Source organism: Caloenas nicobarica, chromosome 2, assembly GCF_036013445.1.
Source record: "Caloenas nicobarica isolate bCalNic1 chromosome 2, bCalNic1.hap1, whole genome shotgun sequence".
In the NCBI taxonomy this organism is placed as follows: Eukaryota; Metazoa; Chordata; class Aves; order Columbiformes; family Columbidae; genus Caloenas; species Caloenas nicobarica.
In genome coordinates, this window is record NC_088246.1 from 1,773,089 (window position 1) to 1,798,603 (window position 25,515).

General features: G+C 45.2%; 1 protein-coding gene across 1 annotated transcript in view; it reads right to left on the reverse strand.

Annotated features, from left to right (window-relative positions):
• Positions 1–25,515, reverse strand: part of PTH1R (parathyroid hormone 1 receptor) — a 118,157-nt gene that overhangs the window by 32,056 nt on the left and 60,586 nt on the right. The window contains exons 2-4 of the mRNA XM_065627370.1: positions 23,018–23,123; positions 6,290–6,400; positions 4,023–4,141 (exon numbers count right to left, since the gene is read on the reverse strand). Coding sequence (XP_065483442.1) covers positions 4,023–4,141; positions 6,290–6,400; positions 23,018–23,123 — 336 coding nt within the window. The remainder of the gene's footprint in view (positions 1–4,022; positions 4,142–6,289; positions 6,401–23,017; positions 23,124–25,515) is intronic.

Here is a 25,515-nt window from a genome sequence, read left to right on the forward strand (position 1 = left end):
CATGTGTGCCATGTTTTATCCAAAGAATCACAGAATCATTTTGGAAAAGCCCCTCAAGATCATCAAGTCCAACTGTTCCCCCAGCCCTGGCACTACCCCATGTCCCATCTCCGTCTCTTCAACCCCTCCAGGGATGGTGACTCCAGCACTGCCCTGGGCAGCCTGTTCCAATGCCCCACAGCCCTTTGGGGAAGAAATTGTTCCCCAGATCCAACCTCAACCTCCCCTGGCGCAACCTGAGGCCGTTTCTCTGTGTCCCTGTCTCCCCTCAGCTCCTGTTCTCCAGCTGAACCCCCAGCTCCCTCAGCCGCTCCCATCACCCTTGTGCTCCAGCCCCTTCCCCAGCTCCGTTCCCTTCTCTCAACTCGCTCCAGCACCTCAAGGCCTTTTCTATAGTGAGGGGCCCAAAACTGCCTCTGGGATTTGACGTGCCCAGTACATGGGATGGTCAGTATATATTATAAAATAAATATATATACATATATATACCTCTGTGTCTATCATCTAGCAGCTATGTAGCAATGCTGCATATCCTCTTCCAACATTCAGCAACTTGTGCTTTAGTGATGTGAAACACAGCAGACAGACAAACAGCAGGTGTTTACCCACATCACCTTCCTCAAAGAGTGAACACCAGCAAATCCATTCCCTTTCCTTTCCTTTCCTTCCCTTGTCCAACTGTCTCTATAAACTAGATGGAAAATAAACAAAGCAGAACTGCCTGGTGAGAGTGCTGGGTTGGGATCATAAAATCACAGAATCATTTTGGTTGGAAAACACCCTCAAGATCATTGAGTCCAACCATTAACCCAACCCTGGCACCAAACCATGTCTCTGAGAACCTCATCTCTGTATCTTTTAAACAGCTCCAGGGATGGTGACTCCCCCCCAGATCTCTTGGCTTATCTCTTCAGGGGCAGGGAGACTTTCTGAAGAGCCAGGATACAATTGGGATAGGGGTGCCCATGCACATCTCCTGGAGATGGAGTGGGAGAACAAGATTTTCCACCATCTCTGCCACACCGGTGATGGGTTTTCTTAAAAGTAGAATATGAGTGTTCAGGGAAGCAGCTCGTGGCATAGTGGTGGCTTTGAGCACTGCCCCAAAGGCACAAAGACAACTGTCTTCTCTTCCTATTACATACCACCATGACACCTGACCACAAAACTCCTTCCTACCCCTCGCTAAACAATTGTCTTCTACGGACCGTGTCCGAGACACAGTTGTTCACAGCAAGATTAACGCTATCTGCAAGGTATTTGGGGAATCACACTTCAACAGCTAACTGCAGCCTACCTGCTCTCCTGGCTAAAGAGGGGACATCAATCTCCAGGGCTGTCAATCCAGCGTCCTTCAGCAACGCTAATTTTCCCTTAGAAAACAGCCCAAGTGCAATTGCTCACTGAGCAGTTACGAGCTGTTAATTCTCCCAGCTCTGATGGCTTCAGCATACTTTTCTAATTTCAGAAAGCGGTTTCCGTGCTGCTCTGTGTGGAATAATCCGATTTATGTGGTTCAGGAAAAGGTAGCGAAAGACACAAACTTTCTCTGGGGCCCTCTGTTTGCTGCTTTGGTCAACCTTGTAATTATCCCACAGTGGCTAAAATGAGAAGAGCACACACCTAAACAAACATATGTGGACATATATGTGTGTGTGTGCTCAGGGATGTGGGTATTTATTTAGGTGTGTTTATCTGTATATATAGCTATCTATATATATAGGCCTATTTCTAGAGATAGCAATGCAGACATATACATATATAGTCATAGACAGATTTTTTTTTTTCCTAATGCTTTCTAGTGCATGGTTTCTTAAAAGTTCCTCTGGTTACATCTGCTCAAATGCTGTCCTACTCAGAGTCAGCCCACGATCTACTTTCAAGATGTTGGTTAAATGCAGCTGTTACTGGTGACGCAAAGATGCTGTTCCCCAGGGAGGGAAATAATAAGACAAAACAATCTCTCTCTAAAGATGACTCGTCTATCTTGCCAAATTCCCTGATTCTGACATCTCTTGACATATTTACTTTAAGAAAAAAAATCAAAGGAAGGTTTATTAATACCAGAGCCATGCTTGGGTGTGAAAGACAAGAGGCTTTCCTTGCTCTCTGAAAGACATCATCCAACTGAGACAAAAAAAAAAAAAGGTCGTCCCTTTTTTTTTTTTTTTTTATTTCCACGGTGCTTTTCATATCAGAAGGCTCAAGAGACCTGCAGTAGATGTTTTTGCTTCACTTATCACTATAAGGCAGGCGCCCCTGAGGTAAGACAAGGCAACTACAAGAGAACATGAAACATCTCTATGAGGTGAGTGCAAGGCTCGACAGAAGAAAGCAACTTCTTGCAAATACAAGGTAATAACAATAATAATAATGAGTAATAGATGCTGCTAAAAAGCATTTGTTAATCAAGATACAATTCCAAAGCTGGGGGAAGCTACCAATTTTTCTAATGTTCTTTGCACTGGGCAGGCATCACTTAAGCAATGCCATGTTGCCATTTAATCTGAACAATGATGATAGGTTAATTTGTCTTACCATTAAATATAATCAAATTCATCTCTGTGTAGCTAGAACAGAAAACTCATGGCAAATGACTACTGAGCCTTGTGTACAGAATAATGAGGATGATAATCTTAGGACTTTTAATAAAAAAGCTCGTGAAGAGGAGCAATAATTTTCCCAGTAAGAGCAGAAGTTGATAATAAAAATGAAACCTTCTGCATCATGATACCTCATCTAATATCCATTAGGAAGGACGGCCCACATCACCTGTGTGTGCAGTGATGACTTCTCTATTCAGGGGACATAGACAAAGACATCCATGAAACCCAGGACAATAGGCTTTGCTTTCAGCCTTTTTTGCCAACCGCGGGTGCCTGGGGGTGGAAAGTCTATATTTCTTTGTTGTGCTGGTAACAAATGGAAAACTCTGTTCTTTATACCCTTCCCTTGCTGGTCTACCTTGATCAAGTCCTAGGTGCCAGCATGGAAGGTTTAAAAGAAAGGGCCTCCTTTCTTTAGGGGTAATCTAGGAGACTTGTTCAGATGGAGAGGTCTACAGCAGATGACTTCCACCACAGGACATGGTTGAGAGAGGTGGGATAGGGGAGACAATGACTTCAGAGAGCTCAAGAAGTCGTGTAGCTTAGTAAAGCTCTCAGTGTGTGCAAGATGCTCAATGACTATAACACCTACTCCAGAAATTTCCCAGAAACCTCTGGGGCTAAAATAGTTCTTTCCGCTCTATGGACTGGGAAAAGATGAGTCCCACCAAACTTGTTCCAAAAGTGACATCATCCAGCATTGAGACAACACGTTTTGCTATTGTGTAGCTGGAGCAGTACCTGGCATATACAATCTTGTTTGTTCCTCAATGTGCTATGAATTCCTTTTCTATGGTGTGCCTGTTTCAAAATTGTGACTAGACCAGTATCAGTTCAATATCCATTTTTACATGTTAATTTGCTTTAGCAAAGGACATTGTCCCCACCCATTACAATGAACACACCACCAAAAAACCCTATCTGATCCCTAATTTATACCTCTCAAAAAAGAGGTTCTCTGTTAAAAAAACCTGCAGAAGCAGGGTTTCTACTGGTTTGATTGACATGGTTTGTGGCTGTGTTTGTACATCCCCTAGCACAGATATGCACATAAGCACTGGAATAATTAGTAACAACCTGGTGGGAAAATGATAGCCTGATGGAGAAGTTGGAGTCTCAACATCAAGGAACAACCTCCAACCACTTCTTAGTGCCGCTGAGCCCATTTCAAGTTTCCCCAAGATCTCTTTACTAATGGGATCAAGGCAGCTGCAGCCCTTTCTGGCTTTGAGGAGAAATTTAAATTCAGACAACTCCCATCAGAACAAAGATGTGGCTTTGGCAAGCTCGGAAATTGTTTCCAAGAGGAGGCAGCGAACTAGAGCCCATCAAAGGTCCTAAATGAGACAGTGCTCCCTGCGTTAGCCCCGGCTGAGGCCAAGACTTCACGTTCCATACACAAATACAGTTTCCTACCCTTTCCCTCGTCTCGTTGGTGAGGAACTTGGTACATTCACTGTAGTTTGCCCAGGTGCGGTTGTTGCCCGGGACCAGCTCCCAGCTCCCATTCAGGTCACACCGGCGATAAGCGTGGCCTATGGGACAGAAACGAGAGACAGAGTAAATGGGACTAGACCTGGTAGAACAGGAGAAACTTCATCCAAGGGTGGATCCCATCAACCCTGATGCCTCCTGCCTGCTTCGAAGCTCAGCTGCAAGAACACAATTTCTATGTTCTTAGGAACTTTACCAGTTTTCTAACAGAAACACCAGGGACCTAATAACAAGTTGCACTAGCCTAAGATATTGGGTCTACAAAACAGGGAGAGAAGCTTTGAAAATTCCTGAAGCACAGAATCATCCTAAGAGTTGCAGTTGTCCCTAAGAAATTAAACAGTAATCTGTATTGTCCTGGTCTTTGTTTACAGATTCAGTGCATCTCAAGGTACATTTTTCTCTGGCTACCTTCCTCATGATGATGGAGAAAGAAGAGTAGGCAAGGTTTCAGCTCAGGATCCAGCTGGCAGATGAAAAAAAATGTATTTAGATGTCTGCGTGTTGGGAACCACCACATGGGTTCTGTGTAAAAAGTCTCATTACAGTTAATGGGGATGAAGTCAGTCAGCAGATGTTTCTGTTCCGTGACTCCAGAAAGAAGAACTTAGAGAGACCTCTGCATCTAAGGATCTTAATCTGACTCCCACCCTGGCTGACTTGACCAGTGGACATCAGTGATGTGGGGAATCCATGCCATGTTGGGTTATGGAGAAAAAAGGGACGAATTACTTTTTCCTCCTCTCCTCTAATGAGAAGTGCATGTGCAGAGGTCTCTGTGAGAGGTCATCATTAGCAGAGTCTGTTGCGATAGGACAAGGGATGATGGTTTTAAATGAAAGGAGGGGAAATTCAGGCCAGACTTGAGGAAGAAAGTTTTTATAATGAGGGTGGTGAGAGCCTGGCCCAGGTTGGCCAGAGAGGTGGTGGCTGAACCATCCCTGGAGACATCCCAGGCCAGGCTGGACGGGGCTCTGAGCAACCTGAGCTGGTGCAGATGTCCCTGCTCATGGAAGGGGGGGCACTGGGGGGGCTTTGAAGGTGCCTTCCAACCCAAACTATTCTGTGATTCTATGATACTGTTATCAGCCGAAGGTTAAGATAGCTCAGCTCACAGTCCCTTATAGAAAAGGCAGGATGTGCAACCAGGGTGCTTGTTTTCTGAAAATCACGTGTGCTCTGCTGGGAACATCTAATCTTATTTCTATAATTTTTTTGGTCTTTGGGTGCACAGATTTGCCTAAGAAAAGAGAATGTTTTAGATTTGAAAATATACCTAGGAGCGAGTGTACTTCAATTGCTTCTAAAAACATGCACAGACTTTGCAGCACCAGGACCAAGCCAAGAAATGCGCTGCCTGAGGGAAAGTGAGATAGGGAGGAATTCACACGTTCTGGTTACCAGCGCTGGTCTCAGATGCCCACCGTAGGGGTCTGAGCAGAGATCGGGGACTAGAATTAACAAACCGATGAAGTGAAGAATATAAATTGGAAGAATATCTTTGTGGGTTTCTGTTGCTACTCAAAATTTGTGGCATCAAACAAATACGGGTTTGTAATCCTGCAAGACTACCCTGTTGTAGGTATGTAAGTGGTGCTTATAATGCCCTGTTATATCTCCAGCGTGGGTGTCCAGAAGATGAGACCAGATTCTTTTCAGTGGTGCCCAGCAAGAGAATGAGGGGCAACGGGCACAGACTGAAACACGGGAGGTTCCATCTGAATATAAGGAGAAACTCCTTCACTTTGAGGTGCCAGAGCCCTGGAACAGGCTGCCCAGAGAGGTTGTGGAGTCTCTTTCTCTGGAAACATTCAAACCTGCCTGGACACGACCCTGTGTGATCTGATCTGCTGACCCTGCGTTAGCAGGGGTTGGACTGGATGACCTCTAGAGGTCCCTTCCAACTCCAACCCCAACCATTCTATCCTTCTGTGATTACAGTCTGAGTGGAGCAGGTGCGAAATCTGTCATTGTTTAGATTAAAACAGAGCTTTTCTTCTCTCTCAGTACACATTAAAAAAAAAAAGGTTGTTTCTTTTCTTCCTTTTGCCTGGCTTTACCGCTGCCTGAATGGGAGTCACCATGTGATTAAAAAAAAGGATGCTAAAGAGGATTTCTAGTTTTCTGACTCCCAGGTCTCCCTGTGCTGCAGTTTACCAGGCTCTGCCGACACTGAGGACAACACCTACCTTTGTGATGAAAGTCATAGATGTACTCAGGACATGGCACTGCCACCACTTTGCCTGGCACACCTTCGGGCCAGCAGACAATACCATCCCACTCAGGAAAGCAAAAGCCATCTGTGGAAGAGACACAAAGATAAAAAAGAGTCAGTTGACCTGCAGAGGTCACACTAATGCCTCTGTCCCGCTGTTTGGAGAGGGCTTTCCATGAAAAAGCCAACAACACTGTCACACAAATTGAGAAAGTTTCTCTTAGACATCATTGCAATTTTCTTCTCAGTGTTTAGTTCCAGAAGGAGCAGCTTCTCCCTGGTTCATTTGGAAAGATGTGGTCAGACATGGGATAATAACTGAGCACTCTCTGAGAGGTATCAATGCATTAGGACCCAAGGGAATGGCAGGAAGATCTGCCAGGGGAGTTTTAGGTTGGACATGAGGAAAAGGTTCTTCACCCAGAAGGTGCTGGACACTGAAACAGGCTCCCCAGGGAGGTGTCACGGCCCCAACCTGACAGTGTTCAAGAGGAGACTGGACAACGTCCTCAGACACACGGGGTGACCTGTGGGGTGTCCTGTGCAGGGACAGGAGTTGGACTCCATGATCCTTGTGGGTCCCTTCCAACTCGGGACATTCTATGATTCTATGAACTGGAAAGTTGCTTTCCCTTGTGGGATGGAAGAAATATAAACAGGGTGGGAGAGCAAAGCGGAGAACAGGAGGACTTGAGCATTCAGGACTCTGTAGGCTGCCAAGCAATGTGAAGATGCCCAAAGGATCTTGGCTTTGTATAGTCTTGATATGGCAGCGCAGGTTTGAGCCTGGTCTACCAAGGACCTATATTATGCTGTGGCTACGTGATTGTGAGGTTCAAAGCTACCAGTTCATCCTTTCCTGAAAGGTATTCATGCCCACAAAGTAGATTTGCTGTGATTTAATGCCTACAGACCATTAATCCAAATTGAGCTGTAATTTTAACTCACTGTTCATATCAGCCAGTGCTATGCTATGTTGCAATGCTTTACTGCTTTCTCAGATGTGCTTGTGTGCCTGAATTTGTGTGTGTTTTAAGTAACACTAAGACTAGCAAGAATCTGCAGAGAGGTGTCTGTGGCAATATTTCCAACCGTAGATAATATTTTATTAAGGAGTGAAATGATGTAATTTCTGTTTCCTAAAGGTTTGCATCCTTTCCCATCTAATATTCTTTTCGTCTGTGACTTCACGAGTCCCAGCTTCCCTCTCCTCCTGTTTCCCTGTGCTGTCATCACGGGGCAAGATGCAGGTCATGCACTGATTGATTTGGAGCCATGCCCATGCTAATTGGCTGGCAGCACACACACGGTCGCCTGATTGACCGGTCGCCTGCTGCCAAGCACATGTGCAATGGTTGAGTTTTCCCAGATTTTCCCCCTGCTTACTCACTATTTTGGATTTCTGCCCTTTGCTCAGTCACAGATTTTCAGAAAAGGAGGGGGAAGAGAATGGGCAGGTGAAGAAGTCACATGAAGCCCGTTGCCTTAGAAATACAAACATCCCAGGAATGGTTTATCCATCTCTGTTGTACCACTTTGTGTGTCTCACTGCTACTTCCTAACCTTTTGAGAAGGAGTGGTCAGGTGGTTGTTACAGGATTTTTCTTTAAATCATCCTTGTTATCCCTTTTTGTTCATTGAAGAGAGCTAAAATAGCCCTGAAGGAAAAGTCCTGCCTCCCCCCATACACAGGTCTCCCTCTTTTCTCTGTGCAAGTTCATTTATTTGCACATATCTTTGATTTATGTGCTTAGTGCAAGGTAAAACAAAGATACAAACCAAGAGAAAAGTCCTTTCCCGCATTTTATGTCTGCCTTTTTCCGCAAACCCTTTTTTTTTTTTTTTTTTCAAATTGGTAGGTGTATAATTACATATTTAAGGTTCTTTAATTGTCATTTTGCAGCTCTCCGGAACTTGAGAAGTAGTTAAGCAGGTCTTCTGTTGACCCGTAATTATGAGAAGGTTCACTTCTCAACAAATGGATGTACCAGCCAATTCAAGGGCTCCAGTGTCATGTCCTACATGACCACGTAGGCTAAGAGGGTCATGAAGAAGCTCTGGGTTTGCTACCAGCCTCTGAAGCACATGAGACACCAGCACTGGAGGCAGAGATTCCTGGGAGATGGGTTGCCCACCCTCCCGGCTGCCTCATCTACCTCATCGTATGTTCATTCAGCCCGCAAGGGACAAAGCCAGAATTTGTTCACATTTAGAAGGGCTGACAAGTCGTCCAGGTTTCTTGAAAGCTGTGGCAATTGACCTTATTTTCAACATTGTTTAAAAAGAGGGAAGTCAAACCCTGTTTCCCCACCTCTTACATGCTTCCAGCTTCTCAGTCACCCATTTCTGCAGCTTTTGATCCATAAGCTCCCAGTCCCACAAGGGACCACGTTCCCATTCAGATGTGGATGTTCAACACGGGCTTCATTTCCAGTCTCTGAGGAGTTTGAGAAGGACTATGCACCCAAATTTAACCTGGTGCTTACATATGCCTTTGCGTTGGACTGTATTAATTGCACCCATCAGTTAAAATCCAGCTTCAGTGGCATAATTGAAGTGAAAAGTGGTGGATCTGCCCCAGCTCTGTGTTTGGAGCAGCATCTGCTCTCCCTACCGATGGCAGCCCCTGAAGGATTTTACCAACAGTGTACAAAGTATGTGAGAGAGAGGAATTACATGGGAATGAAAATAAAACTGAACAGCCTGCTCTTATCTGCAAAAGAGCTCCACTAGAAAAGAAATTATAAGCACAGCCAAGATCTCAGCATGTTTCATTAATATCAAAGCTAGTGCCTTAGCAATCTTTCAACCAAACAGTAATTTATCCTTTGTAATGAATGTGCTTTCACAAGATTAAATAAGAATCCAGAATTGCTTTAAAGACCTTTGGCTGGTACGGTGCCCTCCAGGGTCCGAGCTGACAGGGATCAATTCAGTTTGCTGGTATTTTAGGACATGAAAAACAACAGAAAAGCTCATCGTTTGACAGCTGATTACTTATCTTTAATTTAGTGCTGATGAATAGGACCAGACTAATCACTGCCTATCTTCTAAAGCATTAACTGCGAGTGGGAGTAAAGGAGCTAAAATTCCTCAGCATCAACGTGATAAAAAGGAGGAAAAAAAATATTGCCTGTTGTCTCCTTCTAGTCACATTAGAGGAAGAATAATACTACATTTCCTATTCATGAAAACTGGAAAAGCCCTTTGGCTCTGTATGTTGCAGGGTAACTTACACTGTGAAAAACAGTTTGTTTATTTTTCAGTACTCTGCAAGGATCAAAAGAAAAGGGAAAAAAAGCACCCCACAAAATTTGGATTGGGACAAAATGTTATTGTCTCTGAGGTTTTTTTGCAGACATGAAAGTAAATAAAGTTTTCATTTAGCTCTCAGAGTGGTCTAACTTAAGACCAATTCTTTTTACAAAATAAATAAATTTGAGTAAACTTTAAAATGAATGCTGTGGAGAAACAACATGGGGAAGAAGAAAATTCTTCTGAATGTCATGCTCTGAAATACTGAGAGAAAAACCTTCCACTTGTCTAAGATCTTCAGAACAACTTGCAAAAGTCAGCCTTCACGTGTAAACAGTTTCATTTAGTATCATAATACAATATATGTCCAGAAAATATCAATCTGGAAAAGTATCTGGTGGGTATATGTCCTCTCCATGCTGTAAACATGTACATTTGCAATGGACTCATTAAGAAGAAAACTGATGCTTTCTGGGTAACAAAATAGGCTATGACTGCTTTTGGGGTACTTTGATCCACATAATCCTCCCAAAAAGCAGAAGGCTGAAGACCGTGCAAGAAACACAGTGCAAAACGGTGTTGGGACACCTCTGCACTGATGCTTTATCACGAGGACAATTTGGGGAGCCATCAGGTGCCCCAGAAAATTGGAAAAGAAAGAAAGGTAATCTTTGCTGCCTCTCACTGTACCTGAAATCTTTCCGTGCCTCTGTGTATCCACCCATGGAATTGATCCATTAAATCTATATAAGGATCTAGTGGGACTCTATCTTCAGAAAGTGGCTGAGTCTCCCACACAAAGATGAAAATGAATCTGTCGTCATTATCATGAACTGTTATAACACAAAGAAAGCCCTTTAATCTCCTCTCCATCTTTCTATTTCAGTGCTGAAGAAATTAGTCTTACAGGACAGCATGAGTAACTGGAAGTGGGGCAAGACCTTTTTCTTCATCGTCTTTGCAGATGCCTCAGCCCAGTGTTTCACTTTATGTTTCCATAGTTTGATATGAGTTCAGGGGGACAGAGCGATCATACTTGTGGAGAAACTGAGGATCAGTGACCACCACAATCCCTGACTACAAACCTAACGCGGGCAGGTGAGATTGGCAGAAGTCAACTGTTGAGGCAGGAATTAAAGCTTTGTCTTCTGAGACTTATTTTGCTTCTTCATCCCGTGGTAGTTTGCTATAAGAGGCTTCACAGATTTTGAGATGTCCTTTCTCCTGGTCAAAGAAAATAACCTCTCTGGGGAAAAACTCATAAATTCGTTTGCTGAAAATGAACAGGAAGAAAAAAATCTTCCAGCAACAGGGAAGGTTTGGCAAATGGGAAGATGGCTCTGGAGAAGAACAAAAGGCTTGGCCTCCTTAATCCAGCATGAGAGGTCATCACTTCTGCAAGACAAGCTAAGCTACAGCAGGGCAGGTATGAGCCTTCAAGTCAGAAAATCTAATTTATTTCTGTGCATCTGCATACTATTTAATCACAGACTATCTTTGCCCATCTTCTAAGGCTAGACTGTGAAATCGCCTGGGCAGGGCATGTCCCTCTGTGCCTGAGGTGTCTGAAGGTTGCTATTATAGTGTCCCCATTCATCTCACCGTTGCTTGGATTTTCATGAATACTCCCTTACAGTAGTACCGTACTACAGAGTAGTTGTAGTAGCACAGATTACCGTAGTTTTAGAACAGATGTGCCTTGAAGGTAGAACTCTCAGGGCATGGAAGTTGTAGTCATTATCAGAAGCCAATAATGGTATTCAGAATGGAGTAAGAATCATAGAATCACTTTGGTTGGAAGAGACCCTCAAGATCATCAAATCCAGCCATTAACACAACATTGGAACTAAACCACGTCCCTAAGAACCTCATCTCTGCATCTGTCCAACCCCTCCAGGGATGGTGATTCCACCACTGCCCTGGGCAGCCTGATCCAAGGCTGCCCGGCAGCCCTTTCCAGGAAGAAATTGTTCCTAATATCCAATCTAAACCTCCCCTGGCACAATTTGAGGCCATTTCTCTTCATCCTATCACTTGGTACTTGAGAGAAGAGACCAGGTTTGATGTCACTGCTAGGGACTTGTCTTTTGAAGGCAGAAAGGCCAGTCACGGGGTGCTTTGTGGGAGGGCTGCACCACATGCATCTCCCATTTTGCTCTTTCTTGGTTTCTGCTTGCCCGGCTGAGCCTAGTCAGAAATCCCAGCCTGCTGCAGCTTGCTTTGGTGGAGGAGAAAGGAGAAGTATATTTGGGCCATGCCTGCTCACTGCTCAGACTGTGTCCCCAGGGGGAAGTGAGGTTTATTCTCTCCTGCCTGTTACTTTTCCCTCGCCTCCTCCCTCCTTTCCTTCCCCTCACTTTCAATTCCGATTTCTGTGCAAGCGGTACATGCATGCGGAGAACACATTAAAACCATCTGCAAGGCTGCTTGGCAGCTGGATAAATGCAAACACGGTCTCAAGGTGTTTATCTAGGGGTATGGAATATAAATCAGCCTGACTTATTCTGGCACCGTGCAAGGCACTAGGGAGACCACATTTGGAATATGGTGTGCAATTGTGGTCACTCTATTACGGGAAGGACATTTCGTGGATTGGAAACAGGCAGGGAGGAGCAACCAAAAAAAAATGACCCAACGTTTTGGGACAGGAGGGGGAGAAAGGGAGCTTGGAGGGCCAGTGCATCTGGATGGGGGTGTTTGGTGCTGCAGATGCATTTCAAATCTGGTTGTCAGACCACGTGTGTATGGATGCTTGCATATGCATATATATCTATAGGTGGGTATGTCTGTAGGAAACCTGAGAGGGGACAGTGTTAGTCAAGAGGATGGACCAGACTCTTTTCAGTGGTGCCCAGTGACAGGGTGAGGGGCAACATGCACAGACTGAAACACAGGAGGTTCCACCTGAACATGAGGAGAAACTTCTTTGCTGGGAGGTGCCAGAGCCTGGACCAGGCTGCCCAGAGCGGGTGCGGAGTCTTCTTCTCTGAGACATTCAAACCCCCTGGACTGACCTCTGTGATCTGCTCTGGTGACCCTGCGTTAGCAGAGGTTGGACTGGGTGGTCTCCAGAGGTCCCTTCCAACCCCAACCATACTCTGATTCTGTAATTAGCATTGCGGTTTAGCTGGCCTATGCATTTTTTTTCACCATTCCTCTATGTTACTTTACATATCTAACACATGGACCATTTATGCCTATCACAACTCCTGAGACCTGTTCCTCCTGTGCATTTCAAGACCTACATAGCTGCTCAGCAGACATTTCTCAATGGGATTGGAAGCTCTTGGCCCATAAACTTGGCAGGTAGAGGCCAGCTGTTGGTGTTTCCTATCTCTTGCTAGCTCTGACTCAGGCGTGACTGGCAAGTGAAAAGCTGCAAGCCCTTGCTAACCATCACAGTCGGCTGACTTCAATGGTAGCTGTGGTAGATGAGTTGGGTGGATGATGACATTTCTGTGTAGGGTTTCACTGGTCTTTTGGCCCATCCTAGAACCACAGATGCAACAAGAAAACCCAGACTTGACCAAGACTCATTGATTACATCTGCGATAATCAATGCAACAGACTGTAACTCATTTTCAGGCCCTCCAAGCCCAGCAGGGCTCATATCCACAAGTCTAAACTCCCCCTCACGCACATCCCAGAAGAATAATCTTGCCTATGCTACCATCTTGAAAGGTCTCCTGGTCCATGTTGACCCCCAAATGGTGTTCACTAGTGCAGTGACATCTGTCCCAGGTAAAAACTGCGCAGGGAGCCTGCTAACAAGGGATGGTTTGGTTGTTTGCAGAACAGTGTTTGGGCCAATGCTCTGGCCCTGCATTGTTGGGCCACCAGGACTGAGAACAGAAACAGGGAGAAGCTGGAAAGAGTGGAAAGAGGTGTGGGGTTTATGGAGGTCTGGGGCATTTTGAGCAAATCCTGAGTACCCTGGATGCCTTTGCCTCAACTTTTAGGGCACTTGAGGGTACTTCACAAGCTCTGAGGATGCCCTGGCAGGCTGGATGATCAGGGCATGGTGCTTGAGCCTCTGGAGAGAAAACCAGGAGCAGATCCTGGGCTTCTGCAAGCCCAGAGAGAGCCTGGGCTTGGGTATAGGTCCTTTAGGGACAATAGAGCCATAAACTCACATGGGCAACCCACACACCTTGCGTAAATACACACAGCTTCTCAACTAAAAATAACCTCTTTCCCCAGCAAATACGTTTGTTTATTAAAAAAACAAGCCATTTCGAGACAAGCTGTAACACCTAGGACTCTGAGAAAGGATGGCCAATGGCTTTTGCTAATAACAGGTTTGTACAAAAAAAACTTTCTTCCTCCACAAAATGTCCCATCTCCTCTTCCAAACCAGGGAAAGACAGGCTTTTAATTCATGAGGGAAAAAAAAAAAAATCAGGTCCGATTGCTTATGGCTGAGAATTTCACTTCATCCTCTTCCAGGTTTAACTTTGGGGTGGCATCAGGCTGCCCACCATGGCTGAAATGTAATATTTATGTACGTAGAAGAGAAATTTTAGGGTTTCCTGTTCTTTTCAAAAGGCTTTCATCTAGAGACTAAATTTAAAGAAAAAAGGGGGAGGAAAAAAAGAGAGAAAAGAAGAAAGGAAGCCAAATGCCTGTGGAGACAGGATTTTTGTTGTTGTTGTTGTTGCTTTTGGTTTTGTTTCATTTTTTTGGGTCTCTGTCCTTCAGTGCCTCAGCCTAAAAGTGGGCGATGAGGAATATATCCTGAGACAGAGCTGCGTGGAGGCACGCTGGACCGGCTCAGTCCTGTTTCCAGGTCCGTGTGGAGCTGTGCCCACATCATCCTGTGGACCAGAGTCCATGGAAGGTTCTCAGGCTCAGAGATAAGTCTGGGAAGTGACCAGGAGTAGATGGCACTGTCTACATGATCTGTCCTAGGAGGACAGGAGGAGACTAACCCTCCACTAACTAGCGTAAAAATAAAAGTTAACATTTTAAGAGGAAAAAAAGGGAACTTCGAGTTTTTACATATGAACAGTTGTTCGTTATTGCTGAAGGAAGTTTAGAATTTTATCAAATTTTTACTTTTTTTTTTTTTTTAAATAGGACTTTGTTTTGGACTATTAGTCCTGCTGTGAACTGTGGGGTTGTCACATGCAGAGACAGGAGTTGGACTCGGTCTTCCTTGTGGGTCCCTTCCAACTCAGGGCATTCCATGATTCTGTGTTCCCACTCTTCAGAAACACTTGCCACATCTATTGTTCACCCTGCTGCTCCTTAGTCCCTAATTCAACTCTTGAAATGCAGCTTTGACGCATATCTAATTAAATGTCATCTGGTTTATTTCAACTGAGCAAGATATTGCTGAACCATGGCAACATATCATACCTGAATATTCCACTTGACGGCTAATTGCCTGATCCTTCAGGGCATGGGCCAGGGATCAGAAGAAAGTTAAAATCAAGACAGACAGTGAACATCCTTTCCAGCCTCTGGAAGTCTCCTTCCAATGAACATCTCCTTCCAGTCTCTACCAGATGGGTGGACATCACTACTCTCCGTACCCCTGTCAGCTCTTTCCATGTTCCACAACATCCAATTCAAGTTTTAGGGCTACTTTACTGGGGTTTTATGGCCATTTTTGGTAGCTGGAGCTACATTAAGATCAGCCCTTTGGCACAAAGATGAATCCAGTGTTGGCCAAGCTTGTGAGGGTACAGGATGGTTGGGACAACAATGTTACCCCCCAGTGTTACACCCCTCAAAATCTCATTTCCCCTCTTGGGGGCAAGCAGTGGTGTTGAACTCACAGATCCCCCCCATAGTGTGTCTTATTCACTTGTATTAATCCATGTAGCCATTTCTAGCCTATGATTAGGAAGTAAATGCATTAGGAGCGGGTAGCCGCAGGGTAAGAGATGGAACGGCAGATATCAGCCCAAAAACAAGGTTCCGTGCTGATCCAGGCTACCTCTTCTCTCTTAACACCCGTAGGCACCTCCAAAAGTTGGAATTTTCACTTTCTAAAATGTTGGTTGAATGAATAGTAGAATGGAAAAAAAGTAAGTGGCAGTGCTGAGCTGTGGGATAAATCAATGAATTTGTTACAAATCCATTCCCTCACTAGACTGAATGGGAATCTGCCCATTTATACCAGGAAAAGACCTGGTCTGTGAAATGCACTCAGCTATGAAACAGCCTAAAGAGGACAAGAACCCAGGTACCCATTGCACTGCAGGAAATTTCAAATGTGTTTTCCTCATTTCAAAACAAAACTGGAGACCTTAAAGTGAGAGCAATGATGAGAGTTTTGAGTTTCAGTCAAGTGGGATTTGTCCAAAGATTTTCATCAGTTTCTGTCCACCTGGATTTGAATCTTTGGAGCCTCACCTTGAATTCCAGGACAAAAGGAAATGTGGTTTGTGGCTTGTGTCCTGGCTGAAGAGTAAGGAGATGAGAATCCAAATCTTGGCTTTGCCACAGACTCTCCTTTGAGATGGGAGGCGAGGCGTTGAATATCCATATGCGTCAGCTCCCAAGAATGAGGACAGCAGCCATACCAAGCTTTCATGCCAGCTTACATGATATTTCTTTCTATCTAAAAAAATAATAAGAAAAATTCAAACTGTCCCAAATTCCCTCACTGCTTCTGAAAACACAGATCACTGACTATTATGCAGTGGAGTAAATCACAGCACTGGGCTGCAATCGCAGCCAGGCAAAGGCAGGCTCCGAGAAGATCTCTGGTAGGTGGTATCTAGCAAATTCTGATGAATGGGTATAGGGTCAAGGGTGATGGCAGGACAGGATCTGACAGCACTACGTGGACACATACACCCCTCAATATGAAGCTCAGTTGCATGGGAGCAGGGAGAGAAGGCAAGAGGGGCTAAGTCAGCTTTTTCAAAACCTTAGACGTTCAGTGTCCAGCTCTGGAGCCTGCAGTACGTGAAAGACATGGACCTGCTGGAGAGGGGCCAGAGGATCCCCAGAAATGATCCGAGGCTGGAACAGCTCTGCTGGGAGGACAGGCTGAGAGAGCTGGGGGGTTCAGCTGGAGAAGAGAAGCTCCGGGGAGACCTTAGTGCGGCCTTTCTGTACTTCAAAGGGGCCAATAAGAAAGATGGGGACAGACTTTTGAGCAGGGCCTGTTGCGATAGGACAAGAGGCAATGGTTTTAAACTAAAGGAGGGAGATTCAGGATGGACATGAGGAAGGAATTGTTGGCCCTGAGGGTGGTGAGAGCCCGGCCCAGGTTGGCCAGAGAGGTGGTGGCTGAACCATCCCTGGAGACATCCCAGGCCAGGCTGGACGGGGCTCTGAGCAACCTGAGCTGGTGCAGATGTCCTTGCTCATGGCAGGTGGTTAGACTAGATGAGCCTTGAAGGTCCCTTCCAACCCAAATTGTTCTGTGGTTCTATGATTCTATGAAGCAGTTCAGTCACCATCTCTGGAGGTGTTTAAAAGATGCGTAGATGAAGGTTCTTAGGGACATGGTTTAGTATCAGTGTTGGGTTAATGGTTGGAATCAATGGTCTTGAGATTCTCTTCCAGCCAAAATGATTCCATGATTCTAATGTTAGATGCAGTACTGCTTACACCAATACCTTTCTTTCCTGGCACTGCTCCCATCCTTGTAATGGACCGCTTGTTTAGGCAGCTGCTGAAGAACAAACCTCCACAAAAAGGCTCTTTCTCAGGTCAATCAGTTGTGCCATTGGCCTTGCCCATACTTGCATGCTAAGGGGACAGTGATATAACAAATGAAGTCATACTTTTGTTGATAAGAAAACTGGCCCCTATGTACGCACACAGGTCCTTAGCACCTTTTCACCATAACTGAGTTCTGCTTGGCCCTTGTTAGCCAAGTTGTGTTATCAGGAATATAGGCTTTTGCTGAAGTCATTGCTTCCCTTTGCCATAGAGATGATATCCTGTAGGACCAGTTCAAGACATGACATGCAGTTAGGAGCCCATATTACTCCTTCTTCTCCTTGACTGAAAGAAGAGACATTACTCATAGAATGTCCTGAGTTGGAGGGACCCACAAGGATCATTGAGTCCCACTCCTGTCCCTGCATAGGACAACCCCAAAATTCACACCATGTGTCTGAGGGCATTGTCCAAATGCTTCTTGAATATACTGCTGCCTCATCACACTTTCCACCTAACTGCTTCTGAGCTGGCAGAAAAACAGTGCTCAATTCAGTCTGGTTCAAATCCAGGTATCAACTCGAAGGGCTGATGAGAGCAGGTTTGCAGGAAGGCCCTCAGAAGGCTCCTTGGAGAAGCAGAGGCTGTCTGGAGAAGTGCACACCCCTAATTCTCATGACTTAGAGAGCCACGAGAGGGAAGCATCCCTGTGTTCCCACAGCAATGGATGCGTCTCTCAAGGTCCTCTTCTCACTCCATCCACAAGCTGAACATTGAAGGGTGCAGGACAAAACCCCAGAGCAGGGATGTGAGAGCCAGACCTCTGGCTGCACAGTGGTCTTCACTTGTTGCAGAGCTTGCGTAAGTCTTCAGTGCAAAGCATCTCTAAAACATCCACAGAGTCAAAGGCCTCTTTTCCTATGACCTCTGTGGTTAAGCATTTCCCTGGAGAGATGGGTCCAAAGCCACTCCTCGTTAACTTAGGCCAAGTCTTTCAAGTGGGAACTTTCTCCTTTCCCAAACATCCTACACCGCTGGGCTGTCTGCAGGGGTGTCCCACAGGTAGAGTTGCTCCGTGATGAAGGTTATTATAATGTACCCAGAATGCTACTGGCTCTAAAAGCAGATCATGAAGTTGGGCAGCTGAGATCCAGCTTTTTGGTACTTTCAGACATGGTGAAGCAGAACTAATGGAAGAGATTTCAATCATCTCCTTTTTTGCCTTTGACATGCTAAGCAGTAAATAATTGTTTCTGGGAAGTAATAATATAGATTTAGATTCCTTCAAGCAGAGCTGAATGTGGACCTTTTCCCTTACCACAAACAACTATGTAAGAAATGCTGAAGGAGTCTCATCCTTTGATGACTGTGGGATGTGCTTTCCTTATGACCTCCCCAAAACTGCTAGCTCTTTGTGCGCTTGGCCTTTTTCCTTCTTTGGAATGACAAACCAAGCACAGATTTGAACAGGAAAGACAACTGGAAACAACATGCAAATTAAAAAAAAAAAAAAAAGAAAAAGAGAGAGAGAACATGCAAAACTCCTCTTCTTTTCCAATGTAAGACAAATGAACTACCCAGACCTCCCCTTCTCTCCTTGTTGAACTCTGTACCTTCTGCACTGTAGTTAAACCCTCACCAGTCTTTATTCACTGAGCCCTGAAGTGTAGAGGGAAGAAACAATCCCCCACAAGGAGCCTCAATGCTGCTGGCTTGTGAGCCTAAATCTCCTGGGCAGGACTAATCATAGAAATACCTGTTGGAAAGGACCTCTGAACATCTCTTGTCCAAGCTTCTGCCTTCAAAACGAGCACAAGGTCAGGTCGGTCACAGCTTTATCTATCCAAGTCTCAGAAACCTCTGAAGATGGAAATCCCATCACATGCTCAGGTAAGCTATCTTAGTGCTAGGCTATGCTCCTTGGGTTCACACCATCATCATCAGTAACCATACCATACTGCAGCATAAGTGTTAAGTGGTCCATCTAAATCATCAATCCTCTGTTTAATCTGTGATCAACATCTGGAGACAGGTGGGAGACAGATGCCACCCCAAAAGATGCTTTTCTCTATCCACCAGCTCTAGAAGGAGTTCAGATGTTCAAGGTCATCAGTAGTCCACCTCTCCAGCACAAGGCTATCACCAACACTGTGATAACCTTGACTCAAATTCATAACAGCCCCAATGACCATGACTTTTACTTTATGGGTGATTTCTTCAGCTGAAGTTCACTGGGCCACTGTCACTTACATCAGACGAAACTGTACCCCCCTACTCCCTTTTACAAAGCAGATTGTTGGAGTCTGAAGTCCTCCAGAATGCCATGGAGTAGCTCTGTGTTATTATGGACAAACAGGGCAGACTGTGCAAACTTCCAGGGTCTCACGTATATGATTCTCATGGCCATATATCAACCATGTGCGGATGGTTTCTCCCATTTAGAAGACTTCCAGAAGCTAAATTTCACATGAGTAAATTGAACCAGGAGTGTATGTTGCCTCCTGCATTGCCTACCTTGAACCTGGGTTGATTTCTTTCTTTTTGTGGTCGCTTTCATTGTTGCCATGGTGGGGTTTTAAATTTATTTTTATTTTTTTAAAATATTTTAAAGTGAATAGACTGTGCCAGTTCCCTTTTGCCCTTTGAATACCAACCAGACAAATAAATCATGTCAGGCCAAGGGGTCCACTGCTCCCTGTGATGTGCAAACATACTTCTCAGTGGGGCTTGCCCCACCTCTAATATAAAATAAGTCTGTTCTGCTCTGGCAGAAGCAGACTTCAGAGTGAGACCTATTCATCATACTGCTGAAAAGAAAAACAAAATCCAGGGGCAGAGACTGAGTCTCTAGCCTTGCTTTCAAGAGGCACTGGGACCTGTCAAGAGAGGAGGGAGAAGGGCTGACTGCCATGTGGTAGATCTTGCAAAAAGACAAGGTCCTTTGTGCATCTGATGTGGGGACCGCCAGTCTGTATTGCCAGCAGGTAAACTCTGGTATAGATATAATGGTGCATCAACACTATGGGCTGCCATTGTTATCAAACGCAGGGTTAAATCATAGAACAGTTTGTGTTGGAGGGCCCTTCCCAGCCCCCCAGTGCCCCCTGCCATGAGCAGGGACATCTGCACCAGCTCAGGTTGCTCAGAGCCCCGTCCAGCCTGGCCTGCGATGTCTCCAGAGATGGTTCATCCACCACCTCCCTGGCCAACCTGGGCCAGGCTCTCACCATCCTCAGTGTCAAAAATTTGCAGAGCCAAGATACAAATGCATTGTGAGGGACAACTCTGTCCTACAGCACTAGACATCCAAAGACAAGACAGGTGGGGAGGTAACACAACCCAAGTCCTCCATGGCAGTTAGAAGCGTCCTCCTGCCACCCAAGTGAGTGCTCGTCAGAAATAATCTGAGCAATATCACAGGAGACTTCCTGAAGGTTTGGGGTGGCCACCCAGGATTTATGTTGCTCCAAATCACAACCACTTTGCCTCCATAAATTTTGTTTGCAAGTGGGGGCTGGTGCATCTTAATTGTGAAGACTGTGCTGCCCTTCAGTGTTTTTTTCTTTTGGATCTCTAGTGAGGGAAGAGGCAATGGGGATGAGGTCCTCCATCTGGCTGAGAAGGGCACAAACCCATATGTCTTCGGGTGTTTAGCACAAATAGAAACCAGACCCCAGTTTCCGTATCATCAAAGGAGGAATGGACCGGACCTAACCACTTTTCACCCTGGGCTCTGAAGGCTTTGTGCAAAAACTGAGCTTTTGAGCCTTAGCCAAGAAATTAATTACATTAAAGCTAACGCAGTGCAGATTACAGCCTTTTGTTCTGTCAGCCCTCACCCCACAAGAGGGTCTGAAACCATCCATCTCCTTCAATTTCTGAAGCATGAAGGAGCAGACACAATGCAAAATGGAGATCGAGTTTGTCTTACACAAATACATTGTAACATTATCATTTCATGTGTCCAAGGGCATCTGTGGTCTAAGAATCTGTGATGGGAAGATCTTTACCAAATTGCAAAATCCTCTGTCTGTGACCATTGACTCTTTAGACCATCTCAGACATGGTCTGGCAACTCACTGTTTTGTCAGTGAAATGCTAGAGTGAATTTCTGGGTTGTTACAGAGGCATTGCCACCGGAGGTTCTTTCACAACATCTTAAGAAAATGTTTCTTGGGGAACGTTATGTCAAAATTAATTCTGCCTTCTGATTAATAGAACCTTTGCAGATTAATTTGATCTAACTATTTATTGCTAATTATTGCCTTGAGTCTTTAAAGCCTTGAATATACTGCTGTCGAGTATTGACATCAAGACATTTCCTCCTCTTGGCTGTGCTATTTGGGACCGAACGGAGATTTGCTACAGTCGATGGAGCAGTGGGCCTGAGTTTTATTGCTCAAGCAGCTCAGAATAGCTTTTCCCAAAGCCAGCACTTGGGTCCATGAGATATCTAAATGACAATGTATTAGATTTCTTTCTGTTCCAGTCAATGGAAGAGATAATGCTGGCCTCAGCTGCAGAACCAGGTCTCAAAACAGGACCAAGGGCGTGTTTGCAAAGCCCTGTGATTTGATTCCTTTGCTCTACCAAACAGGCAACAGTGAAGAGCCCAAAGTCTTCTTGTCAGTCATATGCATCTCCTCAGCCTTATCAACACTGCTGATGACAATTAAGGAGAGAAATCAATACTAAACGCTGACAGTATTATAGAGATGAGTTAGAAAATAGGGTGTGAGGGCAAGACAAGCTGGTTGATGTCACCAGATCCCAAGGTAGGCAGGTGGTCTGTAGTACAACAGAAGGAAATGCCTTTACACATGTGTTTTTTAATGAGGTGTTAATTGGGCAGTGCGTGTACAGGACAAAGAAGCAACAGAGGATGTGGCTTGAGGTTTTGGCTGATGTAAAGCCAGAGGCCTGGAATAAAATGAAAGCTGGGCTTTTATGGCCCCTTGCTGTCATTTCCAACAGGAGTGGGACATCAGGTGGGCAGGCAACTCTGCTCTAAAAATCACAGCTGGCTTTGAGGACCTTTCCCTCTTCTGGTGATGTCTCTAGGTACTCCTACAGTGCTGATGGTGGAAAGAGAGATGCAATGGTGAAGGTGGGAAGCAATCTGGCTTATCTCCTTCTCTCAGACAATAGAAGAAGATGAGACAGGATGCCCACCCAGGACTAGCTGGGTGGGTGCAGCGTGCCTCAGCATACAGCCCCAGTGCCAATAATTAACACATGTTAAATTGATGAAAGAAACCAATGGGGGATGATTACTTTGCTGCCCACATGAGAGAGCTTTCTCCCTTCTTTCTCCCTCCAGCCCTACATCTGGTAGTGATTTTGCAGCCCAAAATAGAAACAAAGTGGAAGAAAGAGGCTTAGCTGAGCTTGGGCCCATTTGAGGAGAATACAGAGAGTATGTCAGAGGGAAACAGAAAAATGGTGTTGGAAGGATGCTTTGTTTCCCATACCACTGCTGTCTTGTTGCAAAGAGAGAACTGATGGCTGATGCTATCTCCGAAGCTTTGCCTGGGCTTTAGGTATAGTGATGAGGACTGTAAACCTGTGACCATGTCTCTTGCATCCTCCTGACCCCTTGGCATCTGGTGTTCTGGTGCAGGAAAAAGAGGCTGTGACAACCTTGCTTTCCAACACCTTGTGCTGCAAGATCTTCCCCATAGCCTAACCTGAAAAACAGTCTGTTGGGCATTCTTCAGCTGCCTCCATCACATGCTCTAAGCTCTACATATGGGGTTGAGGGCAAAGGTTGGGGTTGAGCAGAGACCCCCAGCCATGCAGTCCGGGTTGCTGTGGGAACACTCACCATGCACCTTGGGCACCTTGGCTTTCAGGTGTCGTTCACACATAGCCTTGGCATTTAGCAGTAGGAAGATCTGCTCCTCTTTGGTGATGACATCATCAGCATCCACCTGCAGTGATGGGGAGAAATGAGGTTAAACCTCAGCACGGCAAGAGCAGCAGGACAGAAATTTCCTAGATAATGCAGGTGATGTGAATGCAAAAATCTCCCTTGCATCACCAGTTTCTTCCACCAGCCTTGCTCTGTGTATGTCGGTTTCCTCAGCAATTAGTGTCTCAAAAAACACCTCTTACAAGATGCTACATGGAATCATCTGCTTATGTGGCAAAGGAAGCGCACGGTGCAATTGCTCAATCATACTCATGCACACACAGAAAGCAGCAATTTCTGAGGTGGCATGCCCCAGCTTGCAGAGATGAGGCTACTACCCAAGCGGAAAAAACCCAACATCCTAGTAAATAATATTGGCACAGCATTCTTATTCTTATAAACTGGTCCCTTTGAGGCATAGAAGAGTAAGTAAATATAATACACAGGGAACAGCAGAGCAATGTTGTGTTTCCTGATACCCTCCTCTTGGAAAATATTGTCAGGAGTTAAAGGTACCAAGAACTCCTCTCTCTTTCAGAATTGCAGTCTGCCATCATCATTGAAGTGCTATTTCCACCCTTGGCTGCATGGCATCAGGGTCTGTCAACAGGATAAGGGTGAGAGCCTGGCCCAGGTTGGCCAGAGAGGTGGTGGATGCCCCATCCCTGGAGACATCCCAGGCCAGGCTGGACGGGGCTCTGAGCAACCTGAGCTGGTGCAGATGTCCCTGCTCATGGCAGGGGGGGCACTGGGGGAGCTTTAAGGTCCCATCCAACCCAAACTATACAAGAACATGTGCAGAGGGGGCTGCCTTAGGCAGGGCTGTGACCTGACAGCATCTGCCCCGAAAAGACTGATGGCTCAGCGAAAACAGGCTGTGAGCATCATACTGAGAAGATTAAATTTTTCCTCCTGTAAGGTCTCCAGAGGACAAAGGACAAGAAGAGAGCGGACAATGCTTCACCCAGGGCCTGTTTTACCCTCCTCTGTTTGTTTCTTGCTGATAAATGATGATACTCAGCCCTCAAAGGCGCTTGCTGGTCATTAAAAAAAAAAAAAAAAAGGAAAATCTCTGATAATGAAACTGGCGTGTTCACATGAAGCATGGCTGGCCTCCGGAAGTTGGGGGTACAACCATGGGGAAACCTTGTTTTGTGAGTATTTTGGTTGTTATACCACACAGAGGTTTGATCTAAAGCAATACGGCTGCTTTAACTTTCTGATGTGCCTCTTGGGTACTTAGCGTCCTGCTCCGACATCCAGGACCAGTCCAACTGCCAGATAAGGTCTTAGATGAGGAAGAACTTTTTCCAGGTCAGTTTGGCAGGAATGGATATAAATTTCGGTGTACCCATCCCAGCTACACTGGGATGATAGTGTCTTTGTTCTTTCCTGCTCTTTCACCCTAAAGGAACAGTATACTTAGCCTTCTCCTGCACTAGTTTTCTACCCTGGATGTGAATGGGTGATGGGGATTGTAACTTCTAGGTGCTTTCTTATTTGCAGCATAGAAGAGGGAGAAGAACACTGTGGACTACGTCCATCTACTGGCAAGACTCCCTGTTTGACACATGAAGGATCTGCCCAGCCTTGTGAAACCTTTGGGGTTTGGGTACATCCTTGGTACTCTGCCAGTCACAGCAGAAGAGCCTCTGGGAGGTCAGGACTGGGAGGGATCCTCATCCACAAGATCACCCCAAAGGTGGCTCAAAGCACAGACCAGACGTGTACAACAGCTCATAGGCCTCCCAAGAGAAAGATGTTTGTAAGGCAGTAGCTTGAAATAATTAAGTGATGTAATAAGTTGGGATAAATCACTGCTCTTCTCATTGCCTTTGTTTCCCTAACATTTGTCTGTCTTGATTAATCGGGCTATAAATGCAACAAGAACAGATGTTGCCTCTCCCTGGATTTGTACAGAACTTAGCACTCAGTTATAAAAGCCTAATGTAAGCAACAAGGGCTGAAGTACATTTTTACACAAAGCAACATATTTTTTCTTCTTTTTTTTTTCTTTTTTTTCCTTTTTTTTTTCTTATATTGACTGTGCTGGTGAGACTGGCCACTGGAAATCTGTAATGCAAAACCTAGGGCAGCGCTCCACATCCTGATGGACGGAGCAGACCTAAACCTCAATGCATAGCACAGGCAAGCAAAGGAAAGAATATAAAACTTTGTGAAGCCAGTAGTGATCTGCAGATAAAAAGGAAACCTGTAGACAGGTTGTAGAGACATCTCGTACTGCCCCAAACTGCTGCCATTCAGAATTAAGGTTCCTTCACTCATTTTAAGTTAATTCACTTTGGAAGGTGAGTAAGATAAACCAGCTGAAGGCCAATCAGTTCTCGAGCAAGACTTACGACAAATGACATAATGAGGGTTAATGAAATCCAGCATAGAAGTAAACTCAG